Source organism: Nematocida parisii, assembly GCF_000250985.1.
Source record: "Nematocida parisii ERTm1 unplaced genomic scaffold supercont1.2, whole genome shotgun sequence".
Lineage (NCBI taxonomy): Eukaryota > Fungi > Microsporidia > Nematocida > Nematocida parisii.
Genome location: NW_013524647.1, coordinates 495998 through 523501, shown reverse-complemented (window position 1 = coordinate 523501; position 27504 = coordinate 495998). Strand labels below are relative to the sequence as shown.

The following is a 27504-nucleotide window of genomic DNA, read 5'->3' as shown; positions in this document are numbered from 1 at the left end:
GGAATAAATGCTAAATGATGCAGCAAAGGACAAACAAGACATATCCACATTAATAAAGGAATTAAGCGAAAGAAAAAGGAAAAGAAAAGAAATCTCTGCTAATTTACAGGGGCCTGCTAAATCCAAGGATATTTTTGATGAAAAGATCAAGCTAGATCATGTTTTTGGAGAAAGGCCCTCTAAAGGAATATTTCAAAAGGCTTGGTCAAGAATGCAAGGCATATGGAAGAGTTAAAAACACATTCTATAAAATCTATTTGTTTTAAGAATGTTTTAGAGTAATTGGTATGAATAAACAATGGGCCCATTAATTGGTCCTTTCCTGTTTAATAATTGGTGGAATTGACTAATGGGATGTTCTTATAGAATATTGTAGAGCATTCTCATGCCATTTATGTTTTATTTTGTGTTTATACCTGGGCGGTAACCATGCGAATTTTGAATATAGAGGTATGGCAATGTTTCAGACAAAGTATTTAAGGAATATGAATAATTTAGAATATGAAGATTACATTACAATTAGCTATTACTCCATTTTTAATTATTGAAGCAGTTCGTGCATTCCACAAAGCAGAGAATAATGCTTCTAGTAATGAAATTGCATACAATAATTTGCTAAGCACTGCAAAAGCTGCAGCAGAGAAACCTAGCAAGCACCAGCCTAAGAAGCACCACACAGAGAAAGTAAAAGGTGGCAAAATAGTTAAAGCTAACAAATGGGGCAAACTCCCATCAAATATCCTTAAGAAGGTCAAAGGAAAGAAACCTGTAAAAATGACAGTTGAACCAATGAGCATAGAAGATAGTTTCTCGCCCAGCTTAAAACAAGCCACCACCATAAGTAATCTGCTTAACCCCAAGGCCGCTATGACATCTAATACATCTCTACTTGCTGAGTTAATAGAAAGGTCTGCAGGAGCCAATTCTCTTACTAAACCAGAGAATTACACTCAAGAATTTGAAGAGGAAGAGGAAGCAGCAGCACTTGATCAAGACCCAGCAATCTTATTCAACACAGAAGCATTTGGTAAGAGCATCAAAGCAGAGAAAAAGAAAGCATTAAAAACAGCCCCCACACCAGAACCAGTCTCTACTATTCACCTTAAAGATAAATCCGCAGACAAACCCCATCCTAAGAAACATCTACCAAAATCAGAGAATACCACTAAATTAGAAGTAGCAGAAAAATCTGGCGAGAAAGAGAATTTATCTCTAATAAACAATAATTTAGAGAAGATGGAAGTCACAATGCAATCATTCATTAAAGAAATCAAAGCATTAAAGGAAACCATCTCTGACTCCAATGAATCAAGCATTATTAGCGCAGAGGCATCCCCACACAAGGCATACAAACTGAGTGGGAATAAAAAACACGCAGACTCAAAAAAGAAGAAAAAGGGAGTAAGCAAATCTTCTGAAACAGATTTCTAAGGCTTTATATCTGTCTATTATAATATTTACATTATAAATATTGAATAAATTAGACTAACTGATAGTTTTTATAGCACTTATTTTATTTATAGTAGTTTCAAATATGAAAATTAGTTTATTAATATACGGTATAAGAGACATTTAGTAACTAAAATTATATTTCATGCTGATTTTATTTTAATATGGCGAGTTATATTGATGATAATGTGTTAATGGAAAAAGTACACGAGGAATTCAAAGATAGAAATGGAAAGATGGAATTAGAAGATATCGATAAATTATCTAATATAATAACAGATATAAACAGAGAAGAAAGAATATTCACTGATTTACCTGAACCACTAAGTATTCTGGCGTATAATATACTTTATATACAAATGTATTATAGAATTTTATGTAAGAGTATTATATATACTGATGATATTGCTATATCAATAGTTAATAACTCTATAAGTCATACGGAGTTAATTATAGATGTAATTAAAGAAGCAGCAGAGGGATTAAACAGTGAAGATAAAAAGCAAGCATTCTATGATTTAATGGGGGGTAACCATATAATTATAGCAGAAGTATATATACTTAGAAGGAAATTTTTCGATTATTCTATTAATAGACTGTGTGAACAAGAAAACATATCTGAATTGGATGATACAGTAACCCCAGATAATGCCATGGTTAAACTATGCGAGTTAACCAAAAATTCCAAAGAGCATTCTAGACTACAGAGAGTATTAGATATACTAATGAAACACGGTAATAATTTAATTATACCAGATAATGATGAAGTAGAACAATCAAATGTTAATAATTTAGGAATAAGTTATGACGATATCTATTCATTACAACTATTCAAAAGAGCAGGCATGGAGTATTTTCTAAATTCTAATGAATTTTTAAATAAGTCCATTTATGGTTCAATTTATATTAAAACCGAGCATAATGAACCTCCATTCAAATACTTTATTACTAATTTGTATAATTCAATATTCCGTATGTCTATAAATAGAGATGTACACAGCACTGAATCATATAAAAATAAGAGTATAAATAAAATTAAAGAATATTTAAGCAAATTACAAAAAAAGAAGAAAATCGGCATTATTAATGAACTTAAAGAATCAAAAATACTGAAAAATATAGAAAGCCATAAATACTTCAATATCAAAGGGTTTAAGAATAACGTAATTAATAATTATTTAAAACCAGTAGAATATAATACTTCAATTATTATTAATGGTATAGTTAAACATAAATTTAAAAAGACTTTAAATTGTATTGTTGTTCCTATTGTTATAATTCTACTGTTGGTTATTGGCACTGTATTCTTATTGTATTTTGCTACTGTAAATAAGACTATAACCCGAAATAATTTTAATAATTCATTTTTTATATTTGAGTAAAATTAAAAAGTATTCATTTTTATGTTTAAGTACGCTTAAAGAATAAATAATTATACTTTAATTAAAAATACTGTAATTTATTTGTAGTAAATATATATTTTATATCTTATGACACTTCAATGGTTCTATTTGATGGACTCCCCTTCTCTAAATACACAACAAGGACTGCCCCTTCTAAAACTGCATTTTTTACTTTTTTATCATTTCCTATTGAAAATTGCTTATCTATATCCTGTGAATTGCTTGATTTATTATTTCCCCTTCCACTTTTTTCCTTTTGTTTAACAGTAACTCTTACATTTGTATCATTTGCTGTCACTGCTTCTTCTACAGATATATTCTCTTTATCAACACCTTTAAATAATTTTACTGTGTGCTTCATTTTATTAAGATTTTCATTTATTATACTCTGATTCTTTTCTATTTCCTTCTGTATGTCATTGTGAATAGAAAACGGGTCACTGTCTTCATCCATTCTTATATCATTAGAATGGCCTCTTTTACCTTTGCCTATTTTAGACAAACCGTTGCTCCCCATAATAAAAAACAGTATTCCTTCGTATTAAATAACTTTTTTATAATCTGATTTTGAATTTATAAAACATTCTTTATAATTAACCAACAGTTTTTTATAATTAACCAATTATTCTGGGGTGTTTTATATTAGTAACTAGTTTAAGAATGCTTAATTGGTTTATTTGGAAGCAATTGGCAGTTTTTATTATACAACCAAGCATACAGAACGTGAGAGTCACAGGCCTACCTATACGAAGTCGTATGTGACTATAATACACAGATGTATAAAGCCACATAATATGAGAATATTAAAAAATTGACTGAGCTTCAGCTATGTAACAGTGGATAAACAACAATAATAAATAACCATTCTGTTCAAGTTAATTTAAATACCGTTATTTTTTATTTATAGCACAGTAACTACTAGGTTTTTACTTCTTAAATATTCTACAGTAGAGATAGGTACAGCTGTCTTATTAAATTCAATATAAATTAAATACTTCTCACATGTAGATACTAAATCATATATCTTAATGGGGTGTATCCTACAACCAATTAACTTAACAGTAGTAATAGGATGCCTCCTTAATTCCTTTATAATTGCAATGGTAATCTCAATCCCATCAAAATGAATTATTCTAATAACTGGGATTCTTTGGATTATCCTGTACACATCAAAATATCTTATTACACAAGTACTGCACTTACTCTCATCCCAAAATATTAAAATGTTCTTGTCTGCTATTCTAACCCTTTTAATATTTATGGTTATTAAATCAATTATTCTATTTCCTATCTGTTTAACCGTACTCCCTAATATGTCTATGGAAGTTGCATTTTTAAAATTCTCTTCCTTAAAATTTTTTATATTTACGTTATTAAGAATTATTCTTTTTGCCCTCCTAATAATTCGCCATAATTCATCAGAAATAACAGTATTTTTAATACCAACTGTGTTAATTATACAATTATTAAGGGATCCCTTAACTGTACTTATATTATCTAAGTCTAACACAGATATTTCACCGTACACCTTTGATAAATTTATTTTATTTCTGGCTCTAAGCTTTCTTCCTTTAATTTCTGTACTTCCCGTGGGGAATATTCCCAATGAGAAATATTTCGACATTTTATAAATGAACCACCCAGAGAATCCTTCTATTTTATGCCAAGGTAATTCTGATTCTTTATTTTCCTGTAGGATTGGCTTAAATGCAGGCTTTCTTCCTGTGAGTCTTTTCATAAAAAATTATTTAATGCTTAGTAAGTCTATCCGTATAATAAACCAAGCCAATTCTGTTGAATTAATAAACAACAAGGCGTATACAGGCAAGATAAGAATAGACAGAAAAATGAACATAATAACAGACAAGTCAATCATAAAAGCAAAATATATTAGATATATACTAATAAGTAATGAAGAATTAACAAAAATATTAAACACAATAAGTAATAAGTAATATATAATACACATAGTGTAATAAGTAATATAACATAGTGCATTTAGTAATATAACATAGTGTAATAAGTGATATATAATACACAATGTATAATATATAGTGTAATAAGTAATAAGTAATATATAATACACATAGTGTAATAAGTATTAAGTAATCAGTAATAACTATACAATGTATAATATATAGTGTAATAAGTAATCAGTAATCCGTAATATATAATACACATAGTGTAATAAGTAATCAGTAATATATTATATAATATACATAGTGTAATAAGTGTTAATATATAATATACATAGTGTAATAAGTATTAATATATTCTATTATTTATTATACTATACATACTAAGTAATAACTATACAATATATATTATATATTATATATAGTGTGTTAAGTGTTAATATATTCTATTATTTATTATACATTATGTATTATATATTACTTATTATACTATGTGTAATAATACTTTACTAAATGCACTAATAATGCACACAATTACTCCTCCACATATGCCAAACACTAAATAAGGAGTAGTAAAATCAGGTACAATTGGTCTGTTATATACAATACGCTTATTAGTCATTTCATTATCAACTGCAATCACATTTGCTATGTGAAGGCCTGATTCAATACTTAATGGACATGTACTACTAAGTTTTATTCTATAATTTACTGTTATAAATTCATTATTTGTGATTATTTCGTTAGAATTGCTTATTATAGGCAGAATATTCTGTGTAAATTGTACACCAATCAGTGAATTACTGCTTATAACAAGGGTTCTATTTAAGCCATAACCTAAACACTTAATAAGTAGAGAAGGTTTCATATAAAAATATTATTTATTACACAATATATAATAAGTAATATATAATACACAATATGTAATAAGTAATGAATAGTTAACAGAGATAATGAAAAATAAACAATTTATAATATAAGTAATATATAATACACAATATATAATAAGTAATATATAATACACAATGTATAATAAGTAATATACTACTTATTAGGCATAGTATAATAAGTTATAATCTATACTATATATAATATATAATAAACTATAAGTAATAAGTAATATATAATAAACTATAAGTAATAAGTAATACATAATATACAGTACACTACTTATTACACTATGTATATTATATAATACACAATATGTAATATATACTGTATATAATATACTACTTATTACACTTATTACACTATATACTGTATATTGTATATGACTTATTACACTATGTATAATATATAACATACTATAAGCAATACACAATGTATAATATATAATACACTTATTACACTATGTATAATATATACTGTATATTGTACACTACTTATTACACTATGTATAATATATACTGTATAATGTATATGACTTAATACACTATGTATAATATATTATAATGTTAATTTTTATGTGTTTCTGTGCTGGTGGTTTCTTTGCTGAATGATTTTGTATTCTCTGGTAGGCCGTATAACTCATACGATACATTTATGGCCTTGGGTAATTTGCCTGTAACTACTCCACATATACAGAGATATCCAATAGATCCATACTCATCATTATTAGATAGTCTTATGGTTAATGTATCTACTGACTTATGCTTATACGCTGGTATTGTTATGGGGAATATATGATCACCTCCTGGTAGGAAATACTCTTCAGGTACTTTTGGTTTATATGTTAGTGTGACGTACTGATTGTTAATAAATACTTCTATTTTAGTGAATGTAGTCATTATCTCTATCCTATTTAGTAATACCTTGCATATAAAAGGTATTTTAATGACTAATCCTTTGTTGCTCTTAGAGTGTGCTGACATTTTTACATTTCTTATTGATTCACTCCTCTTAAGTAATTCCTTACAACTATCTTTGTCCTTTTCATTGATTGTTGTTACTTTGTCTATATCTATCGATGAAAATAATGATTTAGATGGTACTCCATCATTACACACACAGTCTGCTGTACACCCCATAAAAATATAAATTTATACTTTACTGTAAATTTATTGCACAATATGTAATAAATTATATACTTTACTGTAAATTTATTGCACAATATGTAATAAATTGTATTACATAGTGCATTATATACTGATTATTGTACTAAAAATAAAAATAGATTTATGCTGTACTTATATAAATATAAAACTTATTACTTATTACGCATGGTTTATTAAATTGTGTGTTACTTCTTATTATATATTATAATATGCATTATAAATTATGATTAAGCTCATGACTTATTGATAATTATGTAAATTTTTTGTTCACATAGTCAAAATTAAAATCATCCATCTCCTTTGGGGTTGAAGAAGTGTCCCATACACTGCCCTGACCCCTTTCATTCATATTTATGCCCTGACCCCTTTCATTTATATTTATGCCTTGACCCCTTTCATTTATATTTATGCCCTGACCCCTTTCATTTATATTTATGCTGTGATGGTCTTCAATTGTCTTTGGTTTTATATACCGAATACGCCTCTCCATTGAACTCTGCCCTACCGTTGGAATTTTAGGAGATATAAATCCACCTGCCCTTCTATCTCCATCATCTGGAGTCTGTCTCTGATACGGTGATGTATACTGCTTTGTCTTTCTGGGATTAGCAGATACATCGCATATACACTTTAAATCTGTATGGTACATCTCCAATAATTTCTTTACACTGTCAATGTACATATCTATCTGACCGGGTGATGTGAATTTCCTTTTGGATATAAATCCACCTGTTGCTGTGTTGATTACGTCTCCTTTCCTGAATATTACTTCAATATAATCCGTATTTGCAACTGCATTTATAGAATAATGAATATTTCCCCCTATAAATTTAGTTGTCCTGTATATCCTTGGATTAATACTTCTCTCTAACCCCATGTACACTTCATTTTTTTTTGTATTCTCAGTTCTCCTGTACTCCTTTATTATCCCTCCAATTTGTAGTTTTATCTTTTGCTTCTTGTCTATCTTCATTCTGTCATACTTCTTTACATTATAATCCTGTATCTTTAATAATTCAAATACTTCTGGGGATGGGTCTAAACAAATAGTGGCTGTTTTAGCATATAACTCAGACTCTGTGACTTCATCTGTTTTTGTTGATAGAAGTAGGCCTTGCGTATACGGTAACCCAGCAATAGTACCACGTAATAATACTCTACTGGAAATTGGTTCTACATCCCTGTGGTCCACTACTTCTATTACAATATGGTTGTCATAGAATGGATAGTCTCCTCTGTCTAATAAGTCTAATAGGTACGGATGTATTATGTTCCTGTTAATGTAACTTAACAGCGTGTTTATTACATCTGTGTAGTTGTGTTTTATACCTTCTTTCTCTACTGGCCCTACTATCACATACTCTGGATATAAAGATACTGTACATACAGCAGGAACATCTCTGAACTTCTCAATTGGATTAAACCCATAAGAGAAGGATTTGAAGGTCTCCCACTTTCTCTTTTGAGCCGTATAATACTCAGCACACCTCCTCTTTAAATTTTGTGTCTGCGCATCTTTAAATTCATTCTTTGATATTTCTTTCGTTACTTCCTCCTCTAAGAATATTTCGAAAAAGTCGTCTGTCATACGACTATTAAATTAAACAGAAATTATTTTAAAGGATTTATTCATGAGACACACCTTTTATGAGAAATCTCTCTGGGCATGGTACGGACCACTAAGGCATCATTGAATGACCAACACTCATTCTCATCGCTCCAAATTATTTCAAATCCATCACCACAAATCGTGCATTTCTGGTCTCTATCACCCCTTACAGGAACAGTTGATACTTTTTCTTGAATTGTTGATTTTAAATTAACTGACACTTTTTGTTCTGTCTGCGTCCACTGCGTGGGTTCTAATAGCCAACTCTGCCACATGGAAATATCACTAGAATTTCGGGTTATGTGTGTTTTCTTCTGGTGAATCTCTGCATGCGCCGTGTACACTGAAAGAGAATCAAATCGCATGCCGCATACTTTACACTGAATAGCAGATGTATATAGTAATTTTATTGCCTGGTCTAAATGCGCTGTAACTAAATAGTCTCTGGTCAGATCTGGTAGTACTTCCTGCTCATTTTGTTTGCTGGTCCTTCCCTCTGTATAATAAATATATGATGCAGTATACGCTGGCCTGTCCACTAGCTTAAATAAAAAATATTCCGGTGGATATGGATAGAAAATTTCTGGCTTTTTCTGGGAAATTTTCGGTTCTTTCTGGGAAATTTTCGGTTCTTGTGCCACAGATATTTTTGAAGAATTCTCAATTTTTTGAATCTTTCTTTTCTTTTCAGGCTCCGCCATTTCACTTTCCGCTCGCTTCTGAGGCTCTTTCCCTTTAATAAAAGAATACGCCGGGTGCTGCCCAAGAAATTGTAGTAATGAATGCAGAGCTTCTTTATTTTCATTAGTAATACCAGATAGTTCTATATTTATTGCCTGTACAATTTCCTGTGCATACTGGTCATTGGTTTCTGCCACTGCCTGTAATGCTTTGACTGTATATTTATTCATGGAAGTACATCTGTGAATGAGTGAGGAATACTCCTGCTGTGCTTCCACCATGTAAATATTCTTGTCATAAAAATATTTGCAATTATTAGCTGGGCCGGCTGTAAATTTCTTGTACTGTAAATTTACGAATTATTTAGAAGGGAACTCATTTGACTTCTCCTTCGCCAGTGCCGTCATATCACTTGTTGATAAATATTCAATCATTTTTGTGTACGGGATGGTTTTTTTAACAGAATCATTAGGTTGCGTGGATATTCCCGTATCTTCTGATTTATCCAGTGGATCCCTAAACCCGTCTAATAATGACCGTTCTAAGAATGTGTACGGATCATTGTCGGAGTTATTTATTCTGGGAAGAGAACTTTTCTTAAGTAATTTACTTGAATAAACCTTCCCTTTCTTTAACAGACGTAATAATTCATGGCTCATTGCTTGTCTGCCACATGGCCTCTTCTTGCACACAATTGGTAGCTCATTTACTTGCCCATCGCCCGTATAAATATGTATTTTATTCTCAAAGAGAAATGCAGCCATTGTAAACGGAAGATTAGCTGACTTGCCAATCCAGTCAAACCCTATAAAGGAATAATTCGTGTTGAAATTGTATAACTTAACCATCTGATTGTCTGAGTCATAATAACTCTGGAAGTAAAAATGCCCTCTGTGATTGTATACTGCAGGATGCTTTCCAACTGAAAGTATCCCTTTATGTACTCCTGTGTCTTTTATGCCGTACAGAGTTGTTAAATTCCTCATATCAAATGATCCAAGGGCCTTCCCATTATTTACGTATATTTTACTCTCGGCCCCTTTCTCTACAGTATAATTAGGACTTAGTTCATCTGTGGTATAATGCCTTGCTATACTCCTGCACTGCCAAAATGTATTTGACGTTTTCTCTCGTAAATCAATTATACCAACTGTATCTATGTTCATTGCAATATACTGCTGAGGATGCCACGTATTTGATATTCTCTTATACTTTCTGGTACTGTCTTTACACTGCAAGATATAATTATCTATTTTACCTGTACACATATCTATTTTATCTAAATACATCTTCTTGTTGTTTATGGCTTTGGTAGACTCCATTTCCCTTAGAACAGGAATAAAAGATCCTCCCTTCTCAGGCACGGCCATGTCTAATGAATTCGGTAGAAGTATCCTGTGCTGGGTTAGTTCTGTACATTCTACTATGTCTAAATACTCACCAGTAAGAAATTCTGCTGTGTTCCTGTATAAAGATATTTTTATCGGCGAGTCTTCCTTGTATATAAAACCAACTGTATCTTCATTATCAGTCGTCCTCTCCTTTCTTATATAATACTTATGCCCATCTACACTGTACATTAAATAAGGAGCACCCTTGTCTAACGCACGGTTCATGGTAATTGTTGATCTGGGCCGTGATTTATTTGTTATTCCATGCATGTTATTCATTGATACAGTAGTTTTAGTGGGAAAGAAGTCCGCAAATTCCCACGACCGCCGAATTTCTTCAAATGCTAACCCACGCATAATCGACAGACAAGGAGTTGTTGGACTGTTTTCTACATCAGACGTCTTGAATTCTCTATAAACCCCAGAAACCTTCTTTATTTTTGACGCATTCTCATACGAGTCACCCGGCATTATCTCATCTATAAGCGACCGTTTCGTAGAAATAATTCTAATTTTGTCTTCCATAAATATTTTTACAGTAATAAAAGGTTATAAAAATAAGCACACACTGTAATACGTATTACTTGTTAATCAGTAAGATATATCCACAGAATGAGTCAAACACTAATTCTACTGCAGTGTATTATACTTGTTATTTATTCAGTACATTCCTATAATAGACTCATTCAAATACCTTACTTGTCCTCTCTGCTGTATTACGTATTATATTAGCCCAGTGCTTAGTAAGTCTTTTTATGTGTTTAATTATTCTCTCTTTACTTGCTCCTGTTATAACCCGCTTTACTTCTTCTGTTGTACTTAATAAATATGTCCAGTACCTCCAGTTTCTTTTTGGGTCTTTCTCATACAATACCAGAAGGACTTTTATTAAGAATGAGCTCCTTAATAACCCCGTCATCTTTGGAAGTATTTTTATTACAGGAATGAGGATTTCTTCTGTTTGTATAAGAGAAAAAAGGATTCTTTCTAAATCTGTCACTGCATTCTCTGGTGTGTACGAGTGAATTTCTATTTTCTGTGATAATTCTGGTGATGGAAATTCAATTCCCGATTTTTTATCATCTATCGCCATTTCTTTGATCTCTTCTTTGATGAGATCTTCTGGGTTTATGTATAAAGAGAACACATTTATTATTCCGCTCAGGAAATGGGTTTGAATCATTATTGGTAATTTTTCTAGGCCATTACAGTACTTCTGGTATAATTCTGTGTGCTTTATGTGGTTGATGGATTTTGCTGCTGTAAGAACACCTGCCAGATGCATAATATAATCTGTCTCATTCTCGCTTAGCCAATTTATGTAGTGGTTTATTAACTCTTCTCTTTTTCCTTTGGAATCTGAGGTTGCTTCTGATAGAGCCACTCGTATTTGTCGTTTTATATCATCATCTGGGTCATTTGATGCTTTAATCAATGCATCAATCACTCCCTTGTGCTGGTGACAGGATCGTAGAATTACCACGCACTGTCCTCGGATCACTCTGTTTTTATTTTCTAATTTATCAATTATCTTCTGTAGGATCTCTTCGTCTGATTTACAGCAGTTTATGTAGACCAGGGCATGCACCATGAAAAACATGCAGGCTTCTACCTCTGTTTCCTTTGAAAGTTCTAGAATTATTTTTTTTGTGAGCTGTTCTTCTTCTTTCTCTGTGTAAGATACTTTCTCTAATTCTCCAAATATATTCTGAATGTCTTTCTCTGTTAAATGATTCTTCTTGGGGAAGCCCATTTCTCTGTGGTTCATTTTAATCAGAAGAATCTCTAAAAGAAGATCTTTTTCTTTGTTGAAGTATGATGTTAAATAATCATATATTCTACTGTCCAGTGCTTGTGCTAGACAGACTATTAATTCGATTGTTCTAATATCTATTTCTTCAATCTCTGTGAGTAGCAGCTGTAATAGACAGTATAAAACACGTATGCTGCTAGTGTCTTTCTCTGAATTATCACTGCACAGATCTTTCATTGCTTCTTTGTCTATTTTTTCTCCAAAGAACCGTCCTGCATGTTTTCCGTATATTCTATTGACTAACACAACAATATTCCTTTCTATTTCCTGTCGTATTTCTACCAGGGTATATTTTGACTGTGTGTGGCCCTTTAATAATTTTGGGAATATTGTTGTTTCAAAGTCCTCGCCTCCGTACTTGTCCATATACGGAACTATCTGCTTATACACCCATATTGATAAGCACTCAAACCCAACTGTCAGCGCATAAAGCATTCTCTTCTTTAATTCAATCTCGTCCGGAACAAATCTCCAGCCGTGCATTAAACTAAGTGTGTCAGAAGGACTTATTCTTTCTACTGCTGCATCTTTTTGTAATAATGGCTCCCTTTGTCTGTCATCCTCAGACCCTTTGTTTGTATTTGCCATGAAATAAAAATCGGAAAAGTATTAATACGTGAAACTGCCGACTTCTTTATTCAAATATTCAAAGTATACGCCGGAGTGCATGTCTAATTGGCACGTAAAAATAGAAAACCAATGGAAGTATCGATAAAAAGACTATTCCAAAGAATGGGTAGAGGGTTTCATTCTTTTCCCCTGGCACTCTTACATTCATTCCCCATATACCAGACAGTAACTGGCACGGTGATAGAATTAGTGCAGTTAAGCTCATTCTTCGCATAGACTTGTTCATTTCATTCCCTTCCTGTGTCTGTGCTACATTCAGCAGTGCTAAGTACGTATCCTGCGCCCTCTCTAATACTCTGTGATTCTCCCCTAATTTCTTTGATAAATCTCTGAGATCTTCAATTGACTCAGAAAGATATTTCTGCACGAGTGGTACAATCCTCTTCCTACACCGATTCTTTATCGTTGTAAGTATTTCTATTTTGTACCGAGTGGTTATTTGAAGCGAATTCACTTGGCAACTCACTGTAAAATTCTTTTTTAGAAGGCTTGCCATGTCAGCCTCTTTAAATGTCTTTGACAGTGCTTGAATCTCTGATGTTGCTGCTGTGCACCCATCAGAAAGATATTTTATATCCTGTAAGAACTCAATTATAATTGAATACAAAACCCATGAGGGAGTAAGCGGTGTGTGTGCTGATAATAATTCTATAAAGTTAAACGTATCTTGTACACTAATCCATGGCTTGTCGTGAAATGTCAGTACAAAATCCTTGAACACTAAAATGTTAAAGTCGATGTCGTCATTCGTTGGATCTGCTTCAACCATTAGCTTCATTGATATAAAAGTGTAGTGCTTAAATACCTCTATCTTCTCATCTGTATTTCCTTCTTTTATGTCTAATAGAGTTAATTCGTGAATATCAAACATACTACAAAGTGTCTGTAAGTCAGAGTCTGTTGGATTGAACGTGTTCAGCCAAAAGAAGTTGGTTTTGTTTGTTTCTAAATAATTTGCTGTTATGTTCCCGAGCACTTGTGTTTGCACTAAGCCAGAACTCTTTGAATAGAATAAATATTTGTGACCAGATGGGTTAAGCGCGTGTAGGGGAGAAAAATTAAATGTCATTTGTGTTAAGTCTTCTCTTTCTTGACTTCTTATATTAGGAATACTTCTTATTGTCTCGGAGACGGACTCTGTTGTCTCATCTATCTCTCTCCCCTTTCTACTTTTGTATACATGTGGCATTTCCCTTCCTTTTTTCATTTTTCTGTATATGGTTATTATTTCTGCCAGAGCACTTCTGTGGTTTTCTCCGCTGTTCATAAGGAAAATTTTGCAGAGAGTTTTATGAAATCGTCTGTTTATTGGTCAGTTGGCGTATTGAAGGATATTGCCCCTTTTCTTATGTAAAACCTTCAGTTTTTCTGATTATAGGAGTATTTTCTGTATTTTTGTCCTTTCTTCTCTCTCAATCAGCCTATCAATGATAAAATTTTTAATGTTTTAAGTTATTTTATAGTAAAGGTAGAAACATATTTTATTAATTTTAATAGTACTTTATAGTAATTGTACCATAAATTATATAAATAAAAATAACTATAATTTATTACACTATGTGTTATTAATAATTTTTATTAGTGAATAATAGTAAAATTAATAAAATGCGATTACAGTAAAAGCATAAATAGAGAAAAGATAAAAAAAAAGAAGAAAAAAGAAGAGAAGACAGGTGATAAGAGGAACCAGATGATAAGAGGAGAGGAGAAGAGAAGAGAAGAAAAAAGAAGAGGAGAAGAGAAGACAGGTGATAAGAGGTGGATATGTGAAGAGATAATGACATCAGGTAGAGGGATGATAACATGGGATAGATGATAAGAGGAGGGAATAGATGAGGATAGCTGGTAGGGATAGGGAATGATGTGTTATAGGTATGGTTATGGATAATGGATGATAGGGGTATAATAAGAGTGGCATGTGTGTGGTGTGATAGGGGTATATGTGTAGTAATAGTAAGATAGAGTATGGTCAGTAAATATACCATACTATAGCATACAATACACACCATAACCACTCCTATTAGATATAACTTATTCCCCCTCTTCATATACTCCTTACTTATCCTTACCACACGCATACCTTATCCTATTCTATACATGTGTTATAAGTTATAGTAATATTTTATTTTTATTTTTAAAGTGTATTTATAATAACTGAAGACTTTTAAAATATTTATTATTAAAATGGATGAATTAATCTGTTATTAACTGAAATATTAAAATAACGTATAATACAGTAATATATACTAATTTATTTTAATTCACTGCTTACTTTAACAAAAACCCCACTAACTGCAAGTATACCGTAAGTTACTAGCAGAAATGCTGTGATTTTTCTCAATGTATGACTTCTTCCTGGGTATTTTCATAATACATACAGCGGGAATGAAATTGCACATAATTGTAGATGCAGTACCACCAACTACTGTTTGGATGGTTGTTAGAGATATTTTAGGTAAAGAAATTAGGGCGGCTGCCGTGATAAGTAGGCCAGTGCACCATACTCTGATTGAAAATGTATTTTTGTTACTTCTTGTGCTGACCCATTCTACTAGACAGTCTCTTGCTGGGTATATTTGCAAGGGGAGTGAGCAGGATATGAACAGAGTATAGAATATGTACACTGCATTTTTAATCTTCCCATCAGCAAATAACACAAATATATTATCTTGTGTTTTATCACCGTATGCCATATAAATTATAAACCCAAATACAACGTAAAGTATTAATGCAGTACCAATACCAAGCCCTGTGATGTATTTCATATTTTTACTACTGGGGTTTGTTAGAGAAGATCTAATACTGAATATATTCTGATGGCATGTAAATGAGAATATGAACTGCCCCACTGATCCTATCCATTTATATGAAGGATAATTAAAAAAAGGAGGATTTGGCATTAATTCAGGAGTATTATCTCTTATGAGCATATAATTATATATACTGCCTGCTATACATATATACACGCCAAATATACCTATCATAGAACTGTACCTAAGACTCTTTAAGTCTTTCATTGTACATATAGGAAACATAATCAGCACGTACAACAGAGTTATTTGTACTTTAGTTATATTCTGTAAGTATACTATTCCAGTCATTTTAAGGAGGTATATAAGCATGGGCTGTAACAGGACTAAATATGAGATACTCACACCAAAGCACTTAACAAATACAATTACATTGAACATCCCAGATATACCAGGCCATATCTTACTAAGAACAGCAGAGAATGTTTTATCCCGAGTATTTGCATAGTCTGCACACTCACACAGCATCATAAGACTAAAGAAAGTTAGAATAGCAGCAATACATGAAAATACAGTAGCAGTAATACTACCGTATGTACAGAAAAACATTGGGTAACTGATTATACCAGCACCCATTATGGTTTTTAAGAGGTTGAAGTATCCCGCGCATAGCTCAACTGTTTTCATATAAAATAATTTGTAAACTATTTTTAATGCTTTACAATTTTTTATACAGAATAATTGCATGGAGGATGGATTTGTTTCAGATGAAGAATTATTATACACAGAAGATATAAGCAAATTAATAAAACCAGTAAGGAAAGAGAAAAGAAGAGCCTGTGCTAATTGTACATGTGGTAAAAAAGAGATAGAGGCTGAAGAATTAAAAAACACCAGTAATAATATACCAGTTGAATCAAACTGTGGTAATTGTAATTTAGGTGATGCATTTAGATGTTCTTCTTGCCCATACACTGGATTACCTCCATTTAAAGCCAATTCAGAAGTAGAATTCAATCCAGATGAAGTATAAAATTAAATAATAAAAATGAATTAGACTAAAAATATATATGTAGTATAGATGTATAAATAAGTATAAATAAGTATATATAGTATATACATGTGTATATTATGTACTAGTAGTATATATAGTATATAGTAGTATATACATGTGTATATATATGTGTGTATGTGTGTATATTATGTACTAGTAGTATATGTATAATAAGAACTTCTATGTCATTCTTGTAGATTTACGCATAGAGCCATTTTAATAGATACCAGTTTATTGATATAAGGTTTGTGGGGTCTTAAATGAGTGGATATTAAGCACTGTACATTCGTCCCAGACACTTCCTATTTTAGACCATACCATTAAATTGTAGTGATTTGCTAGTGCCTGGTCTTGTTGCAAATATCAAGGCATTGGTATCGGATATTACGGACCTACTATAATCAATATCTAGATTATTTAGAATGTATAATAGTGCAAATACACCCCTGGGAATATTTGGTATAAATAAGATGTTATCTGATCCTTCCTTTTTCTGTACCCATGATGTTTTTATCATATCTTTAATTCTTCTTAATGATCTGCCTTGGGTTAGACAAATAACAATTGTATTAGTTGTTTATCCCCTTGCAATAATCAGCCCATTAAAATTTTTATTATTCTTGCCTTATATAGCTTCAATTTCATATATAACAGCTCTATAAGACTTTACAGGCATGAGGCTTCCACATTAGGCATGGTTTATTATATGATAGAAAACCACTGTGCTTTCTTCTGTTTAGATATATTTTCTGTTGTATGCTAAGAATAGTATTAGTTTAGCATGACATGAGTTATTGTAATGTTTACATAAACATGGCAGCACAGGTTAGATCAGAAATTATTGCTGTCACAACAAGTCAACATAAATTAAATTGATTATACCGACTGTAAATACATATACAGATTCAATAAAAGTCAAATTTTAAGAATGCTATTTTCTAAGAAAACAAATTTTTCTTCTATTAGCTTACCTATGCCACATAAATTATTATATATCTTTTCCATTTGTTTGTATGCCAGTATAAATTTAATAAGTGCAGAGTCTGCACGCTTAACTGACAGATATACAAGTATATCTGAAATAGGTTTTAGCTTCTCTGTAGAATCTTCTAGCATTTCATCAGTCTTCAATGATTTCGGGTCTAGAATAGAAGTTATATTAGGTCTTCCGTCAATATATGTCTCAAGAATAAAAGCTGCAATATAATGTACCAAATATTCTTGTTCATTATTGACCACAGAGATTTTCCTATATGCATTTGCTAGCAAATTCTTAATTAGCATCATTACAGGGTCAGTTCTCTTCAGATTCATTCTAAATGCTCTTGCTATTAGTAGAAAAGCTAAATCATATTGGTTTGGTATTCCCGCATATGGAACACAGTGCTTAATGCCAATAAGCTTATTTTTAGAGAACATTTCAAATTGCTCCTTACTTAACTCAAACATGTATTTGGCAATACCATTCTCATCTTCATTATTATATTTTTTATGCACGGATAAGTATTTCATATAGTCATTAAGCGCAATTCGCATAAAGGAGTCGTTCTCTCTGTTAGAAAGATCTGCGCTAAGCATATCAACCAACTCAGTGGTCTCTTTTTTAGCAAGATTGCAACTATTAGGATTATATAAGAAGTCATTTACTTCTAATATATTTTTTATGTCTCTAATCATAAGGCGCTTCTTCTTTTTAATGTCCGATTCTGAATTACTAGTAACCATAAAGAGCTTTTTGAATATCTCCTCTGCTTTAGACTGTATATCTGTTTTATCGCTAGTTTGTTCCTTTTTTGGCATATACAACCTCAATATATCATGCACTGCATTAACAAACAGTTTTGGTTCTGTTCTTTTTATTCTATTTAAATAATGGTATATGTAGGTCCGTATAAGGAATCCTGGGGTGTATATAAAATTTCCTGTGGCATACTCTTCATAGTTGGTTGGATCTTTAAATCCAGCAGCTTCTAATACAGGGCTGTTGTAGTACTTAAATAAAAAGTTAATTAATTCGCGTACATTTTGATTCTTCTTGTTTTCATTCCATGGTATGTCATTAATTTGAAAAATAGTATTTTCATTGTCTTCATTATACTTGTATAAAGTAATTTTTGGTTCGTCATTAATGTGTTCATGCTTAAGAGGCAACTTAAGACCTTCTGATAGAAGAAATAATGCAGCCATTAGCTTATAGTCTCCTTCAATGTATTCATCTTCGTCTTTTCCATTGATAGAGTTCATTGCAAACAAATGTGCCAAATCATCTTTTTTCGAGTTATATGACATCATACCATTAGAATCATATAGCCAAAGAAGAATCGCATGGTGTTCTTTAATATACTCTAGCACATTTCCTTCATATGGTAGAATAGGGTTCAGCATATCTTTCCCAGTATTGTATTTTGTACTGTCCCTATTGAGTTGGTTATGCATTTCTACCATTTTTTCCGGATGCCCCATTATTATGTTTGTATTCAAACATCTTAATATCATCATATGCCCACTCTTAGTATGCACATATGACATCATTAGATTCAAATTTCCATCTGGATGAATTTCCACATCACCTATTTCTGGACTACTTATTGTATAATTTTCTACAACAGATAACATATTGGATACCATCTCTATATTTGAAGAGTATATCTCCCTCAGAAAAAGCACTACCACAGCTAAAACTATAATATTGCTGTTTTTTAGTGTTTGTAACCTTCTTTTAACTGTGCATTCTTTTGCTTTTATTGTTGTTAATACTTCTTTTATATTTTGTGCTATTCTTGTAGTTGAATTCTTAGAATTATTCATTAGGAAATTTTAGCATTAATTAATTCTCAATTTCTATTTATAGACAACATGATTAAATTGATTTCTTTGATATGTGATGTCAAAAATTATTTTAATTTAGTCCATGCATCATTACATTTGCAATATTGTTCAAATAATAAGAATAATCCCATCTGAATATATTATAAAGTGTGGTGACACCACCACTCGGACGGGAGCCCCCGAGGGCGATCCGTCTGCGCGCCAGCTCGCGCGGTGATCCCGCCAAAGCAAAGGCCGGGATCTCTGAATCAGTATATCAACTTCCGACTATTTAACCGGAGCTCTTCCCCCAATTTAGGGGGAGACTCAGGGAAGCATCGACGGCTTAACTTCAGCGCCAGGCCTAACACAACTGCGCCCGGGACTCCATGTCCGCGCAGGCTTGGGCCGCTTCCTAAAGACAATAAAGAGCTCTCCCCTTTCACTCTCTTCTCTCTCTTGGCTACGTAGCAGGGCGGCGGTGGCGTTACTCCTCGTGAGTACGTCATAAAGAATAAATATCATTTATGCATAGGCATAATGGCACGACTTACAGATGATAAATGTGAAGTATCTGTATAACACACTACTAAGTTCTTGATATGGGCATGCTTATAAATGGTATTATTTAATTGGTTATTTATTGCTTTTATTCTTGGTGTGTTAGATCTGTACTTCTGGCTCAGGGATGGTTATTAAGTCGTCTAAAGTTTATAGATATTAAAACAATGAAGTATTTAAATTATTCATAATCTTCATTGTTTCATTAGAGTGTAACAATCTTATACTAAGAACAATCATCGAAATAATCATAAATATTACTATAATTAGCATATTTTTAGTATTCCAGAAACTTGTAGGGGATTCTTTATTCTGTGGAGATAATTTTTCATTAGACCGGTCTGGAGTAATAGAAAAAGTATGAATAGGTGGAGTGGATGTAGAGATGGTTTCTGTCTGGTTCTTATTATTTACATTTCCTAATTTATTAGCTTCTACTAACTGACTCTTAGGTTTATTTATAGGCTGTGTTAGTGTAGAGCGTATTTCTGGTAAAGTTACTACTTTAGAGTTAATCCCATTATTTTGTATTCTATTCGTGTTTTTTGGTTCTCTACTTACAATTTTGTAGTGCCATATGGACCAATAATACTTAAAATACCAGATTCTATTGATTTTAAATACTTTTGAATTACGTTATTCTTGAAGTCTTCAATATTAAAGTGTTTATGTGCTTTATATGATTATACACTTTTGATTCTCTAATTTCATTATCAATGCCCATTCTTTCTTTACTCATTAGTTCATTTAAGTATTCTTTAATTTTATCTATATTCTCATTTTATATGATTCAATATTTGATATACCATTACTTTCAGACATATCAAATACTGTTTTATATAAACCACTAATAGAATAATTTAAAGAATGCTCATTATCTTCAGCATAAATTGAATTATAAATTGAATCATTTAAAAACTTATTAAAATCAACATTATTCCATCTATATGTTCTTGCGAGTAAATATAATGAATAAATATCATCTTCAGTCAATCCTAAATTACTTATATTTGATTGTTCTATCCCATTCTCATCTGTTATTGTTAGATTATCGCCATGTTTTATTAATATATCTAGCACTCTCTGTAATCTAGAGCACTCTCCTGAGTCAGTTAACCCACATAGCTTAACCATGGCATCTTCTGAAGTTATTTTACCATTTAATTTTTGTATGCCGGCTTTCTTACACAGTATATTAATGGAAAGAATGAAGAAATCCCATTTAAATTTATATACTTGTGCCATAATCATATGATTATTCCCTACCAATCTATAAAATGCATGTTTTTGATCGTCACTCTCTAATTCTTCTGCCACATTCATAATTATATCTATAATTAAGTCTATATGTTTTATACAGTCATTCATTTTTGATACAATATAATCATCAGTATATTGCTTAAATTTAATTCTATTATACATTTGCTTATAAAGCATATTATATGCCAGAATACTTAGTGGTTCAGGTAAATCAGTGAATATTCTTCTTTCTCTGTTAATTTCTGTTATTATATTAAATAATTTATCGATATCTTTTGGTTCTACCTTTCCTTGTTTATCTTTGGATTCTCTTTGTAATTTTATTCTTAACTCATTCTCATCAATATGTCCTACCATGCATTTATAAATATTTTATGCTTATTTACTCTTTTAAAAAACGGACGAATTAAAGTATTTTATATTTCTCCTTTAAGTATTTTATACACAAGCAGTAATTATTATATAATAGTCATAATAAGTATACGTATATAATTTATTTTTATTACTGTGGTAATACTAAGTGGGCATGAGTTATGTAGGATAATCTGTTAGAGCACCCATATTAACAGTTATTTTATTAAAACAAAGGCAGAGGATAGGAATCACCAGACTAATTTTCGAGTATTTAAGCTGATTTATTTTCTAATTTAAGGAGCGAATCAAGGGAGTATTGACAGTATACTTTAGGAGTAAGTACAGTTCATGCCATATTCATAATAAATGGCCTTCTTTCAATATCTTAGACTACATAGTCTGAGCAGTAGCAGGATTTTTGTGAGTATGGTAGATTTGTTAAATATAAAGAAATAACGGATAATAAGATAGAATATTTATTTCTTCCTTTTTCGGGTTTCATCCTTTCTTATTGTGGCATAGTACAGCTCTAACAGGCTTGTTTTCTCACCAGGAATTCTTATGAGGTTAGATGTTTCTAATACAGTGAGTGGTTTAGAGTTTATTCTTGAACTTATTTCCAGCATAAATTGTCTGGGAGGAGGAGGAACAAAATACTTTCCCACTTTTGTTTGAATTGCCAGTTTAATATCTGCACCATTTGGAGTTGTTCTGCCTGCATGCTCTGCGTATAACATCGCATCTTCTAGGGCTTCAATAAAATATTTGTATGCTACTTCTAAGAACTGCAGGATCACTTTTGGTTCGCACTCTTCAATTCCAACAGATCTCAGAATTAATGAGATTATTTTAGCATCTCTTGGTGCTAAGCTGTCTGAAGAACCCATTATAAAATATTCTTTCTGTGAAAATATTTTATGTCTTTTAAAGAATTTGGGCTAAGCTCAGTTATATTAAAGGGGTTAGATGCCGGGGAGTTTAAAACACCAAAACTAGTACAAAGTAAGATTATTCCACTGGCACTAAAGAGAAAGAACATAGTCTGTTCAGCAAAAACTGGATCTGGCAAAACTCTGGCTTTTTTAGTGCCTATGCTTGAGAGATTATTGAAAGTAAAGTGGTCGCGTGCAGATGGTCTTGGTGCTGTGATTATTACACCCACTAGAGAATTAGCACTGCAGATATTTACTGTTCTACAGACACTTGGGCAGTTTACGCACTTAAGTGGAGGTCTGCTAATTGGAGGCAGAGATGTAGAGAGAGAGAAAGAAGCGGTTGGGGAGTTAAATGTAGTTGTATGCACACCAGGCAGATTATTAGATCATTTAGAGAGGGGATGGAATTTCAATGGGGATAATTTAGAGTGTTTAGTAATTGATGAGGCAGATAAGCTCATGGAAATGGGGATTCAAAGAGACAGTTGAAAGCATTCTAGAGTATATGTCAAAGAAAAGACAGACTCTCCTATTCTCAGCCACAGCAGATGCAATTGCACAGGCTAAAAGAGTCTGGGACATTGAAAACCCAGAATTCATTTCACTAAGTGAAAGCAAAGATGAAGAGCCATTAAACCTCATACAAACCGCGTACATAACCACACCAGCACAGAAATTCGATTTACTATATACAACTATCAAACAAAACCTCAGAAAAAGGATTATTGTATTTCTTACTACGTGCAAAGAAGTCACTTTCTACTATACTATTATTAAGAAAATGCGGGTGGGCATCAGTGCTTTATACTTAAATGGGAATATGTCCCAGAATAAAAGGGTTGAGACATATTATAAATTCAGTGAGAAAGAACCACAGATCCTCTTCTGCACAGATATTGCAGCAAGAGGACTTGATTTCACAAGTGTTGATATTGTTATACAATTAGATGCACCAGACTCAAAAGAGACGTACATTCACAGAGCAGGAAGAACCGCCAGAAATGGAGCAAAAGGAAAGAATATCCTAGCCATTACAAAACAAGAACTTCCTGTACTAACAAATTTAAAGGGAGTTGAAGGATTCCCACAGGAAGTTCTTCCATATAAAACAAATCATAAGAAATCAGTTGAGGAAAGAATTAAAAGCATAATAAAAGGTGTCCCTGTGATCTATCAATTAGCACAGAAATATGTCAAGACGTACAAGGGATCATTAAGGGTAACTAAAAAGGAGCACATCACAGACAAAGAGAGTGCACTTAAAGAATTAATTGAATACCTCGGTGTAAAAGAAGATGAGAATGTAAGTTGGTCAGAAGATGCACCAAGAAAACCAAAATCACAAAACAATTATACAAGATTTGATTAAAATAGAAATAAATTACTAATAAATGTAAGGCATAAATAATATTTTATTTTAGGATTTCTATATTTTAAGGAAATATTTTAGCTCCTACAGAATGCATTTAATAATGAACATACCCAATTTAGACTTATCTTCAGATAAAATATTTTAATTTCTCCGTTTTTTTAAACGCATAAATATGAAAAATATTTTATTTTTATGGGGGAATATATTGATGAAGAAATAAAAATAGAATTACAGAAAGAATTCAGTGATAAAAAAGGAAAAATACAAGATGGAGATATAGAAAAAATATATAAAATAGTGATGGGTATTAACAGAAAAACCCCAATATTTAAAGATTTACCAGAATCACTGACTAATTTGGCATATAATATATTTTATACACAAATATATAGTAGAAATATTGAATGTGTTTATAATGAAGATACTACTATATCAAAAATCAATAGCTCTATAACTCAAATATCTGAAATTATAGATATGATTAAAGAAGAAGCAGAGACATTAGACAGTAAAAGTAAAAAACAGGCATTTTATAAATTAATAAGGGATAATCATATGATTATAGCACAAGTATATAGGTATAGAAAGAATTTCTATGATTCTTCTATTAATATACTGTGTAAGAAAGCAGGCATATCAGAACTAGATGAAGAAATAACTTCAAAAGATGCCATAGTTAAAATACTTGAGTTAACTGAATCTGGAGAGTGTTCTAGATTACAGAGAGTATTAAATATACTAATGAAACATGACGATAATCTAACAACAACAGATAAGAATGGAGAAGAACAATCAAATATATGTGATTTAGAGCTAACTAATGATGATATTTATTCATTACATTTATTTGCAAGAACAAAAGATTCGGATTTTTTAATTTTACTCTTGACATTATAAATGATTTAATTTATAATTCAATTTATGTTCAAGATAAAGATAAAAAATTATATAGTTCTATTGGGTGGTTATATTATACAATATATACTATGTCTAATATGGTTAATGAATTTAGCTTAGATAAAGATAAGAACAAAGATACAATTAAGACATGCTTAAACCAACTGAAGAATATGGAAAATATTGTTGTTTGGCGTACTGAGCATGGTATATCAAGATTAAATCGTTATATAACCGAAACATTAAACCTTACAGATTTTAATATTGATAAATTTAGAACTAACTTACTTAAAGGGCATTTTAAATCAATAAAATCTGATGCTTATGATATTGTAGGTACACCTGTTCCTACAGACCAAGAAAATAGTGATGCTATAGGTACATATGGTGCTACAAACGAAGGAATGTGCACTAAAACTATAATAATTGTGGCAGTAATTATGATTATTATAGTGATTGTTCTTAGTATAATATTTGGGTTATATTTTAATGAAACAAACAAAATTATGAATATTTTTAATATTATGTAATGGCAAAAATAAATATTCTTTATGAGTACGTCAATATTATGTGTTATACATTATGTAAGGCATAAATAATATTTTATTTTAATAAAGGATGAATAGTTCACAATAAATAACTGGTTTTTTATTATTTTATAACTGATTTTTATTATTTTTATATTTTATATCTTATCTAATGTATCTATTAGTCTTATATCATATATAATATTATTACTATTATACTCTGCATTATCTATATTTAATAGAATATAGTACATATTATGCAATATATCCTCATATACTAAATTTATTTCTTTATTATAATTATCACCATAAATATCTTTAAATATCATCATAGACCTAATAGACATGCTCTCACCTATTATACATGATATGATAATTACTGTAAATATAGTAAAGTATAATAAATAACTAAAAATATTTTTATAATCAAATAAAAAAATAAAAAATAAAAATAAATTACCAGAGATAATAATGGAAACAATATTACTAATAAACATAGACTTAGTAATAATATAATATGTACTAAATCTATTATCTACTGTATTATAAGTATAATTATTAAATAGAATATGATTTAAAAGTATTATATCTATTTGATCATATCTAATGGGTTTAATTTGTGATGACTTATTACACATAGTGTTATTAGTATTATTTAGTGTACTATGTATATTATTTAGTATACTGTTAGTATTATTTAGTGTACTATGTGTATTATATAATGTGTTACTTATACTACTATGTGTATTATATAATGTGTTATGGTTATTACTTATACACCTATGTGTAATATTATTAGTAATACTTTTTTTATTATACGTGCATAAGACTTTCTGTACACTTACTTTTAATATTTGTATAATATACATGATGGATAAGCCGGGTATTTTATACACTTTTTTATACACATTATGTAATAAGTAATACACTAATTGACTGTCCCATGGCTTATAAGGATTTGTGACTAAATAGTTCCCGTATAAATATCCCGTATATAATGATACTAATAAATATATAAAAGTATTCCATGTAAGGCATATACACGAGAATATAGTACACTTTGTGTAATAAATAATAGTATATGCACTGAGCAAGTATAAACAAGACAAGATATAACTAATACAGCTAATATTAGTATACAGCTTAGAAGAGAATATATGAAGGTATGTGTTATAAATAATGGACAGTTTCATATTATAATACACATTGGTTATAAAGAAATGGTTATATATGGACAAGTATATCACAATGCATAGTATATAGAGTACTTTAATGCCTATCATAGAATAACTAATCATTAGTAATACGGTGGGCAATTTACTAATTGGCATACTGCATACTGAGAGTGTATACCCAGAAAGTATAAGATATATTACACATAGTGTATATAATAATGAGCGTATGGCAGTATTATATACACTATGTGTAAAAACAAATGATCTTTTTGTTGTATGCTGTGGGGTGTGCTGTGTGTTCATGCGTGTGCAAATATTTAAGTGTATTATAAGTGCAGGAGCATAATAAAGGAGAATCAGGGGGAGGAGTAAAATACCAAGGAGGATTATTTGCGTGTGCAGGATATTCTACACAGTGTGTTATAAGTAGTGCTGTGCCGTGTGTTATTACTGCCCTATGTGTAATAAATCATAGGATGGGCGGTACTTTATACACATAGTGTAATATATTTTAGTTACTGTAAAAATAATAAAAAGTGCAGCACTCTGTGTTCCCACGCGGTCTCCCATCGCAGTACTATCAAAGCTGTCACGCGCTTAACTTCAGAGATCGAACGGGTTCTGGTGTGTACGCAGGCATATGGCCGCACATGTATGTTTTCGGGTTATAGTAGTTATAACACAGTGTGTAACAAGTAGTAATATTTACTGGTAATGCAGTAGTAAGTAGTAATGTTTACTGGTAATGCAGTAGTAAGTAGTAATATTTACACATTGTATATTAAGTTATATATTGTTATGCATTGTACATAAAATATTAATTATTATACATTGTGTAGTAATTACTGTTAATATGTACATAAAA

At 31.1% G+C, this 27504-nt stretch overlaps 25 protein-coding genes and 1 non-coding gene across 26 annotated transcripts; 8 read left to right on the top strand and 18 right to left on the bottom strand.

Moving 5' to 3' along the window:
• Positions 1-7: 7 nt before the first annotated feature.
• Positions 8-235, top strand: NEPG_01041 (uncharacterized protein; the record flags this gene model as incomplete). Its single annotated transcript, XM_013203415.1, has 1 exon — positions 8-235. One exon carries the CDS (start codon positions 8-10, stop codon positions 233-235), a length of 228 nt encoding a protein of 75 aa, XP_013058869.1.
• A 266-nt stretch (positions 236-501) lies between these two features.
• Positions 502-1432, top strand: NEPG_01039 (uncharacterized protein; the record flags this gene model as incomplete). Its single annotated transcript, XM_013203413.1, has 1 exon — positions 502-1432. One exon carries the CDS (start codon positions 502-504, stop codon positions 1429-1431), a length of 930 nt encoding a protein of 309 aa, XP_013058867.1. The 3' UTR covers position 1432.
• A 181-nt stretch (positions 1433-1613) lies between these two features.
• NEPG_01038 (uncharacterized protein) lies at positions 1614-2831 on the top strand (the record flags this gene model as incomplete). The annotated part of the gene is made up of 1 exon (XM_013203412.1): positions 1614-2831. One exon carries the CDS (start codon positions 1614-1616, stop codon positions 2829-2831), a length of 1218 nt encoding a protein of 405 aa, XP_013058866.1.
• A 106-nt stretch (positions 2832-2937) lies between these two features.
• Positions 2938-3370, bottom strand: NEPG_01037 (uncharacterized protein; the record flags this gene model as incomplete). The annotated part of the gene is made up of 1 exon (XM_013203411.1): positions 2938-3370. A coding segment is annotated over one exon (433 nt), but the record flags the coding sequence as incomplete, so codon positions are not given.
• A 350-nt stretch (positions 3371-3720) lies between these two features.
• NEPG_01036 (uncharacterized protein) lies at positions 3721-4590 on the bottom strand (the record flags this gene model as incomplete). The annotated part of the gene is made up of 1 exon (XM_013203410.1): positions 3721-4590. One exon carries the CDS (start codon positions 4588-4590, stop codon positions 3754-3756), a length of 837 nt encoding a protein of 278 aa, XP_013058864.1. The 3' UTR covers positions 3721-3753.
• A 13-nt stretch (positions 4591-4603) lies between these two features.
• Positions 4604-4807, top strand: NEPG_01035 (uncharacterized protein; the record flags this gene model as incomplete). The annotated part of the gene is made up of 1 exon (XM_013203409.1): positions 4604-4807. One exon carries the CDS (start codon positions 4604-4606, stop codon positions 4805-4807), a length of 204 nt encoding a protein of 67 aa, XP_013058863.1.
• Positions 4808-5189: 382 nt separating this feature from the next.
• Positions 5190-5636, bottom strand: NEPG_01034 (uncharacterized protein; the record flags this gene model as incomplete). The annotated part of the gene is made up of 1 exon (XM_013203408.1): positions 5190-5636. The coding sequence occupies one exon, from the start codon at positions 5634-5636 to the stop codon at positions 5253-5255; it is 384 nt and encodes a 127-aa protein (XP_013058862.1). The 3' UTR covers positions 5190-5252.
• Positions 5637-6222: 586 nt separating this feature from the next.
• NEPG_01033 (uncharacterized protein) lies at positions 6223-6795 on the bottom strand (the record flags this gene model as incomplete). Its single annotated transcript, XM_013203407.1, has 1 exon — positions 6223-6795. The coding sequence occupies one exon, from the start codon at positions 6793-6795 to the stop codon at positions 6223-6225; it is 573 nt and encodes a 190-aa protein (XP_013058861.1).
• A 194-nt stretch (positions 6796-6989) lies between these two features.
• Positions 6990-8410, bottom strand: NEPG_01032 (uncharacterized protein; the record flags this gene model as incomplete). Its single annotated transcript, XM_013203406.1, has 1 exon — positions 6990-8410. The coding sequence occupies one exon, from the start codon at positions 8408-8410 to the stop codon at positions 7073-7075; it is 1338 nt and encodes a 445-aa protein (XP_013058860.1). The 3' UTR covers positions 6990-7072.
• A 41-nt stretch (positions 8411-8451) lies between these two features.
• NEPG_01031 (uncharacterized protein) lies at positions 8452-9395 on the bottom strand (the record flags this gene model as incomplete). Its single annotated transcript, XM_013203405.1, has 1 exon — positions 8452-9395. A coding segment is annotated over one exon (944 nt), but the record flags the coding sequence as incomplete, so codon positions are not given.
• Positions 9395-11028, bottom strand: NEPG_01030 (uncharacterized protein; the record flags this gene model as incomplete). The annotated part of the gene is made up of 1 exon (XM_013203404.1): positions 9395-11028. One exon carries the CDS (start codon positions 11026-11028, stop codon positions 9472-9474), a length of 1557 nt encoding a protein of 518 aa, XP_013058858.1. The 3' UTR covers positions 9395-9471.
• A 133-nt stretch (positions 11029-11161) lies between these two features.
• NEPG_01029 (uncharacterized protein) lies at positions 11162-12904 on the bottom strand (the record flags this gene model as incomplete). Its single annotated transcript, XM_013203403.1, has 1 exon — positions 11162-12904. One exon carries the CDS (start codon positions 12902-12904, stop codon positions 11186-11188), a length of 1719 nt encoding a protein of 572 aa, XP_013058857.1. The 3' UTR covers positions 11162-11185.
• Positions 12905-12941: 37 nt separating this feature from the next.
• Positions 12942-14213, bottom strand: NEPG_01028 (uncharacterized protein; the record flags this gene model as incomplete). The annotated part of the gene is made up of 1 exon (XM_013203402.1): positions 12942-14213. One exon carries the CDS (start codon positions 14211-14213, stop codon positions 12963-12965), a length of 1251 nt encoding a protein of 416 aa, XP_013058856.1. The 3' UTR covers positions 12942-12962.
• Positions 14214-14511: 298 nt separating this feature from the next.
• Positions 14512-15024, bottom strand: NEPG_01027 (uncharacterized protein; the record flags this gene model as incomplete). The annotated part of the gene is made up of 1 exon (XM_013203401.1): positions 14512-15024. The coding sequence occupies one exon, from the start codon at positions 15022-15024 to the stop codon at positions 14512-14514; it is 513 nt and encodes a 170-aa protein (XP_013058855.1).
• Positions 15025-15212: 188 nt separating this feature from the next.
• On the bottom strand, positions 15213-16443 carry NEPG_01026 (uncharacterized protein; the record flags this gene model as incomplete). Its single annotated transcript, XM_013203400.1, has 1 exon — positions 15213-16443. One exon carries the CDS (start codon positions 16441-16443, stop codon positions 15235-15237), a length of 1209 nt encoding a protein of 402 aa, XP_013058854.1. The 3' UTR covers positions 15213-15234.
• Positions 16442-16748, top strand: NEPG_01025 (uncharacterized protein; the record flags this gene model as incomplete). Its single annotated transcript, XM_013203399.1, has 1 exon — positions 16442-16748. The coding sequence occupies one exon, from the start codon at positions 16442-16444 to the stop codon at positions 16727-16729; it is 288 nt and encodes a 95-aa protein (XP_013058853.1). The 3' UTR covers positions 16730-16748.
• A 251-nt stretch (positions 16749-16999) lies between these two features.
• On the bottom strand, positions 17000-17385 carry NEPG_01024 (uncharacterized protein). The gene has a single exon (XM_013203398.1). The coding sequence runs from the start codon at positions 17265-17267 to the stop codon at positions 17058-17060; it is 210 nt and encodes a 69-aa protein (XP_013058852.1). The 5' UTR covers positions 17268-17385; the 3' UTR covers positions 17000-17057.
• Positions 17386-17665: 280 nt separating this feature from the next.
• Positions 17666-19558, bottom strand: NEPG_01023 (uncharacterized protein; the record flags this gene model as incomplete). The annotated part of the gene is made up of 1 exon (XM_013203397.1): positions 17666-19558. The coding sequence occupies one exon, from the start codon at positions 19556-19558 to the stop codon at positions 17666-17668; it is 1893 nt and encodes a 630-aa protein (XP_013058851.1).
• Positions 19559-19733: 175 nt separating this feature from the next.
• On the bottom strand, positions 19734-20069 carry NEPG_01022 (uncharacterized protein; the record flags this gene model as incomplete). Its single annotated transcript, XM_013203396.1, has 1 exon — positions 19734-20069. A coding segment is annotated over one exon (242 nt), but the record flags the coding sequence as incomplete, so codon positions are not given.
• An 818-nt stretch (positions 20070-20887) lies between these two features.
• Positions 20888-21736, bottom strand: NEPG_01021 (uncharacterized protein; the record flags this gene model as incomplete). The annotated part of the gene is made up of 1 exon (XM_013203395.1): positions 20888-21736. The coding sequence occupies one exon, from the start codon at positions 21734-21736 to the stop codon at positions 20888-20890; it is 849 nt and encodes a 282-aa protein (XP_013058849.1).
• Positions 21737-22209: 473 nt separating this feature from the next.
• On the bottom strand, positions 22210-22620 carry NEPG_01020 (transcription initiation factor; the record flags this gene model as incomplete). Its single annotated transcript, XM_013203394.1, has 1 exon — positions 22210-22620. The coding sequence occupies one exon, from the start codon at positions 22618-22620 to the stop codon at positions 22210-22212; it is 411 nt and encodes a 136-aa protein (XP_013058848.1).
• Positions 22621-22670: 50 nt separating this feature from the next.
• On the top strand, positions 22671-24068 carry NEPG_01019 (uncharacterized protein). Its single transcript, XM_013203393.1, has one exon. The coding sequence runs from the start codon at positions 23111-23113 to the stop codon at positions 24035-24037; it is 927 nt and encodes a 308-aa protein (XP_013058847.1). The 5' UTR covers positions 22671-23110; the 3' UTR covers positions 24038-24068.
• Positions 24069-24232: 164 nt separating this feature from the next.
• Positions 24233-24937, top strand: NEPG_01018 (uncharacterized protein; the record flags this gene model as incomplete). The annotated part of the gene is made up of 1 exon (XM_013203392.1): positions 24233-24937. The coding sequence occupies one exon, from the start codon at positions 24233-24235 to the stop codon at positions 24935-24937; it is 705 nt and encodes a 234-aa protein (XP_013058846.1).
• A 98-nt stretch (positions 24938-25035) lies between these two features.
• On the top strand, positions 25036-25467 carry NEPG_01017 (uncharacterized protein; the record flags this gene model as incomplete). Its single annotated transcript, XM_013203391.1, has 1 exon — positions 25036-25467. The coding sequence occupies one exon, from the start codon at positions 25036-25038 to the stop codon at positions 25465-25467; it is 432 nt and encodes a 143-aa protein (XP_013058845.1).
• A 155-nt stretch (positions 25468-25622) lies between these two features.
• Positions 25623-26945, bottom strand: NEPG_01016 (uncharacterized protein; the record flags this gene model as incomplete). Its single annotated transcript, XM_013203390.1, has 1 exon — positions 25623-26945. The coding sequence occupies exon 1, from the start codon at positions 26940-26942 to the stop codon at positions 25623-25625; it is 1320 nt and encodes a 439-aa protein (XP_013058844.1). The 5' UTR covers positions 26943-26945.
• A 227-nt stretch (positions 26946-27172) lies between these two features.
• NEPG_02672 lies at positions 27173-27287 on the bottom strand. The gene has a single exon (XR_001214616.1). It is a non-coding gene; the product is annotated as a 5S ribosomal RNA (ribosomal RNA).
• Between the last annotated feature and the right edge of the window lie 217 nt (positions 27288-27504).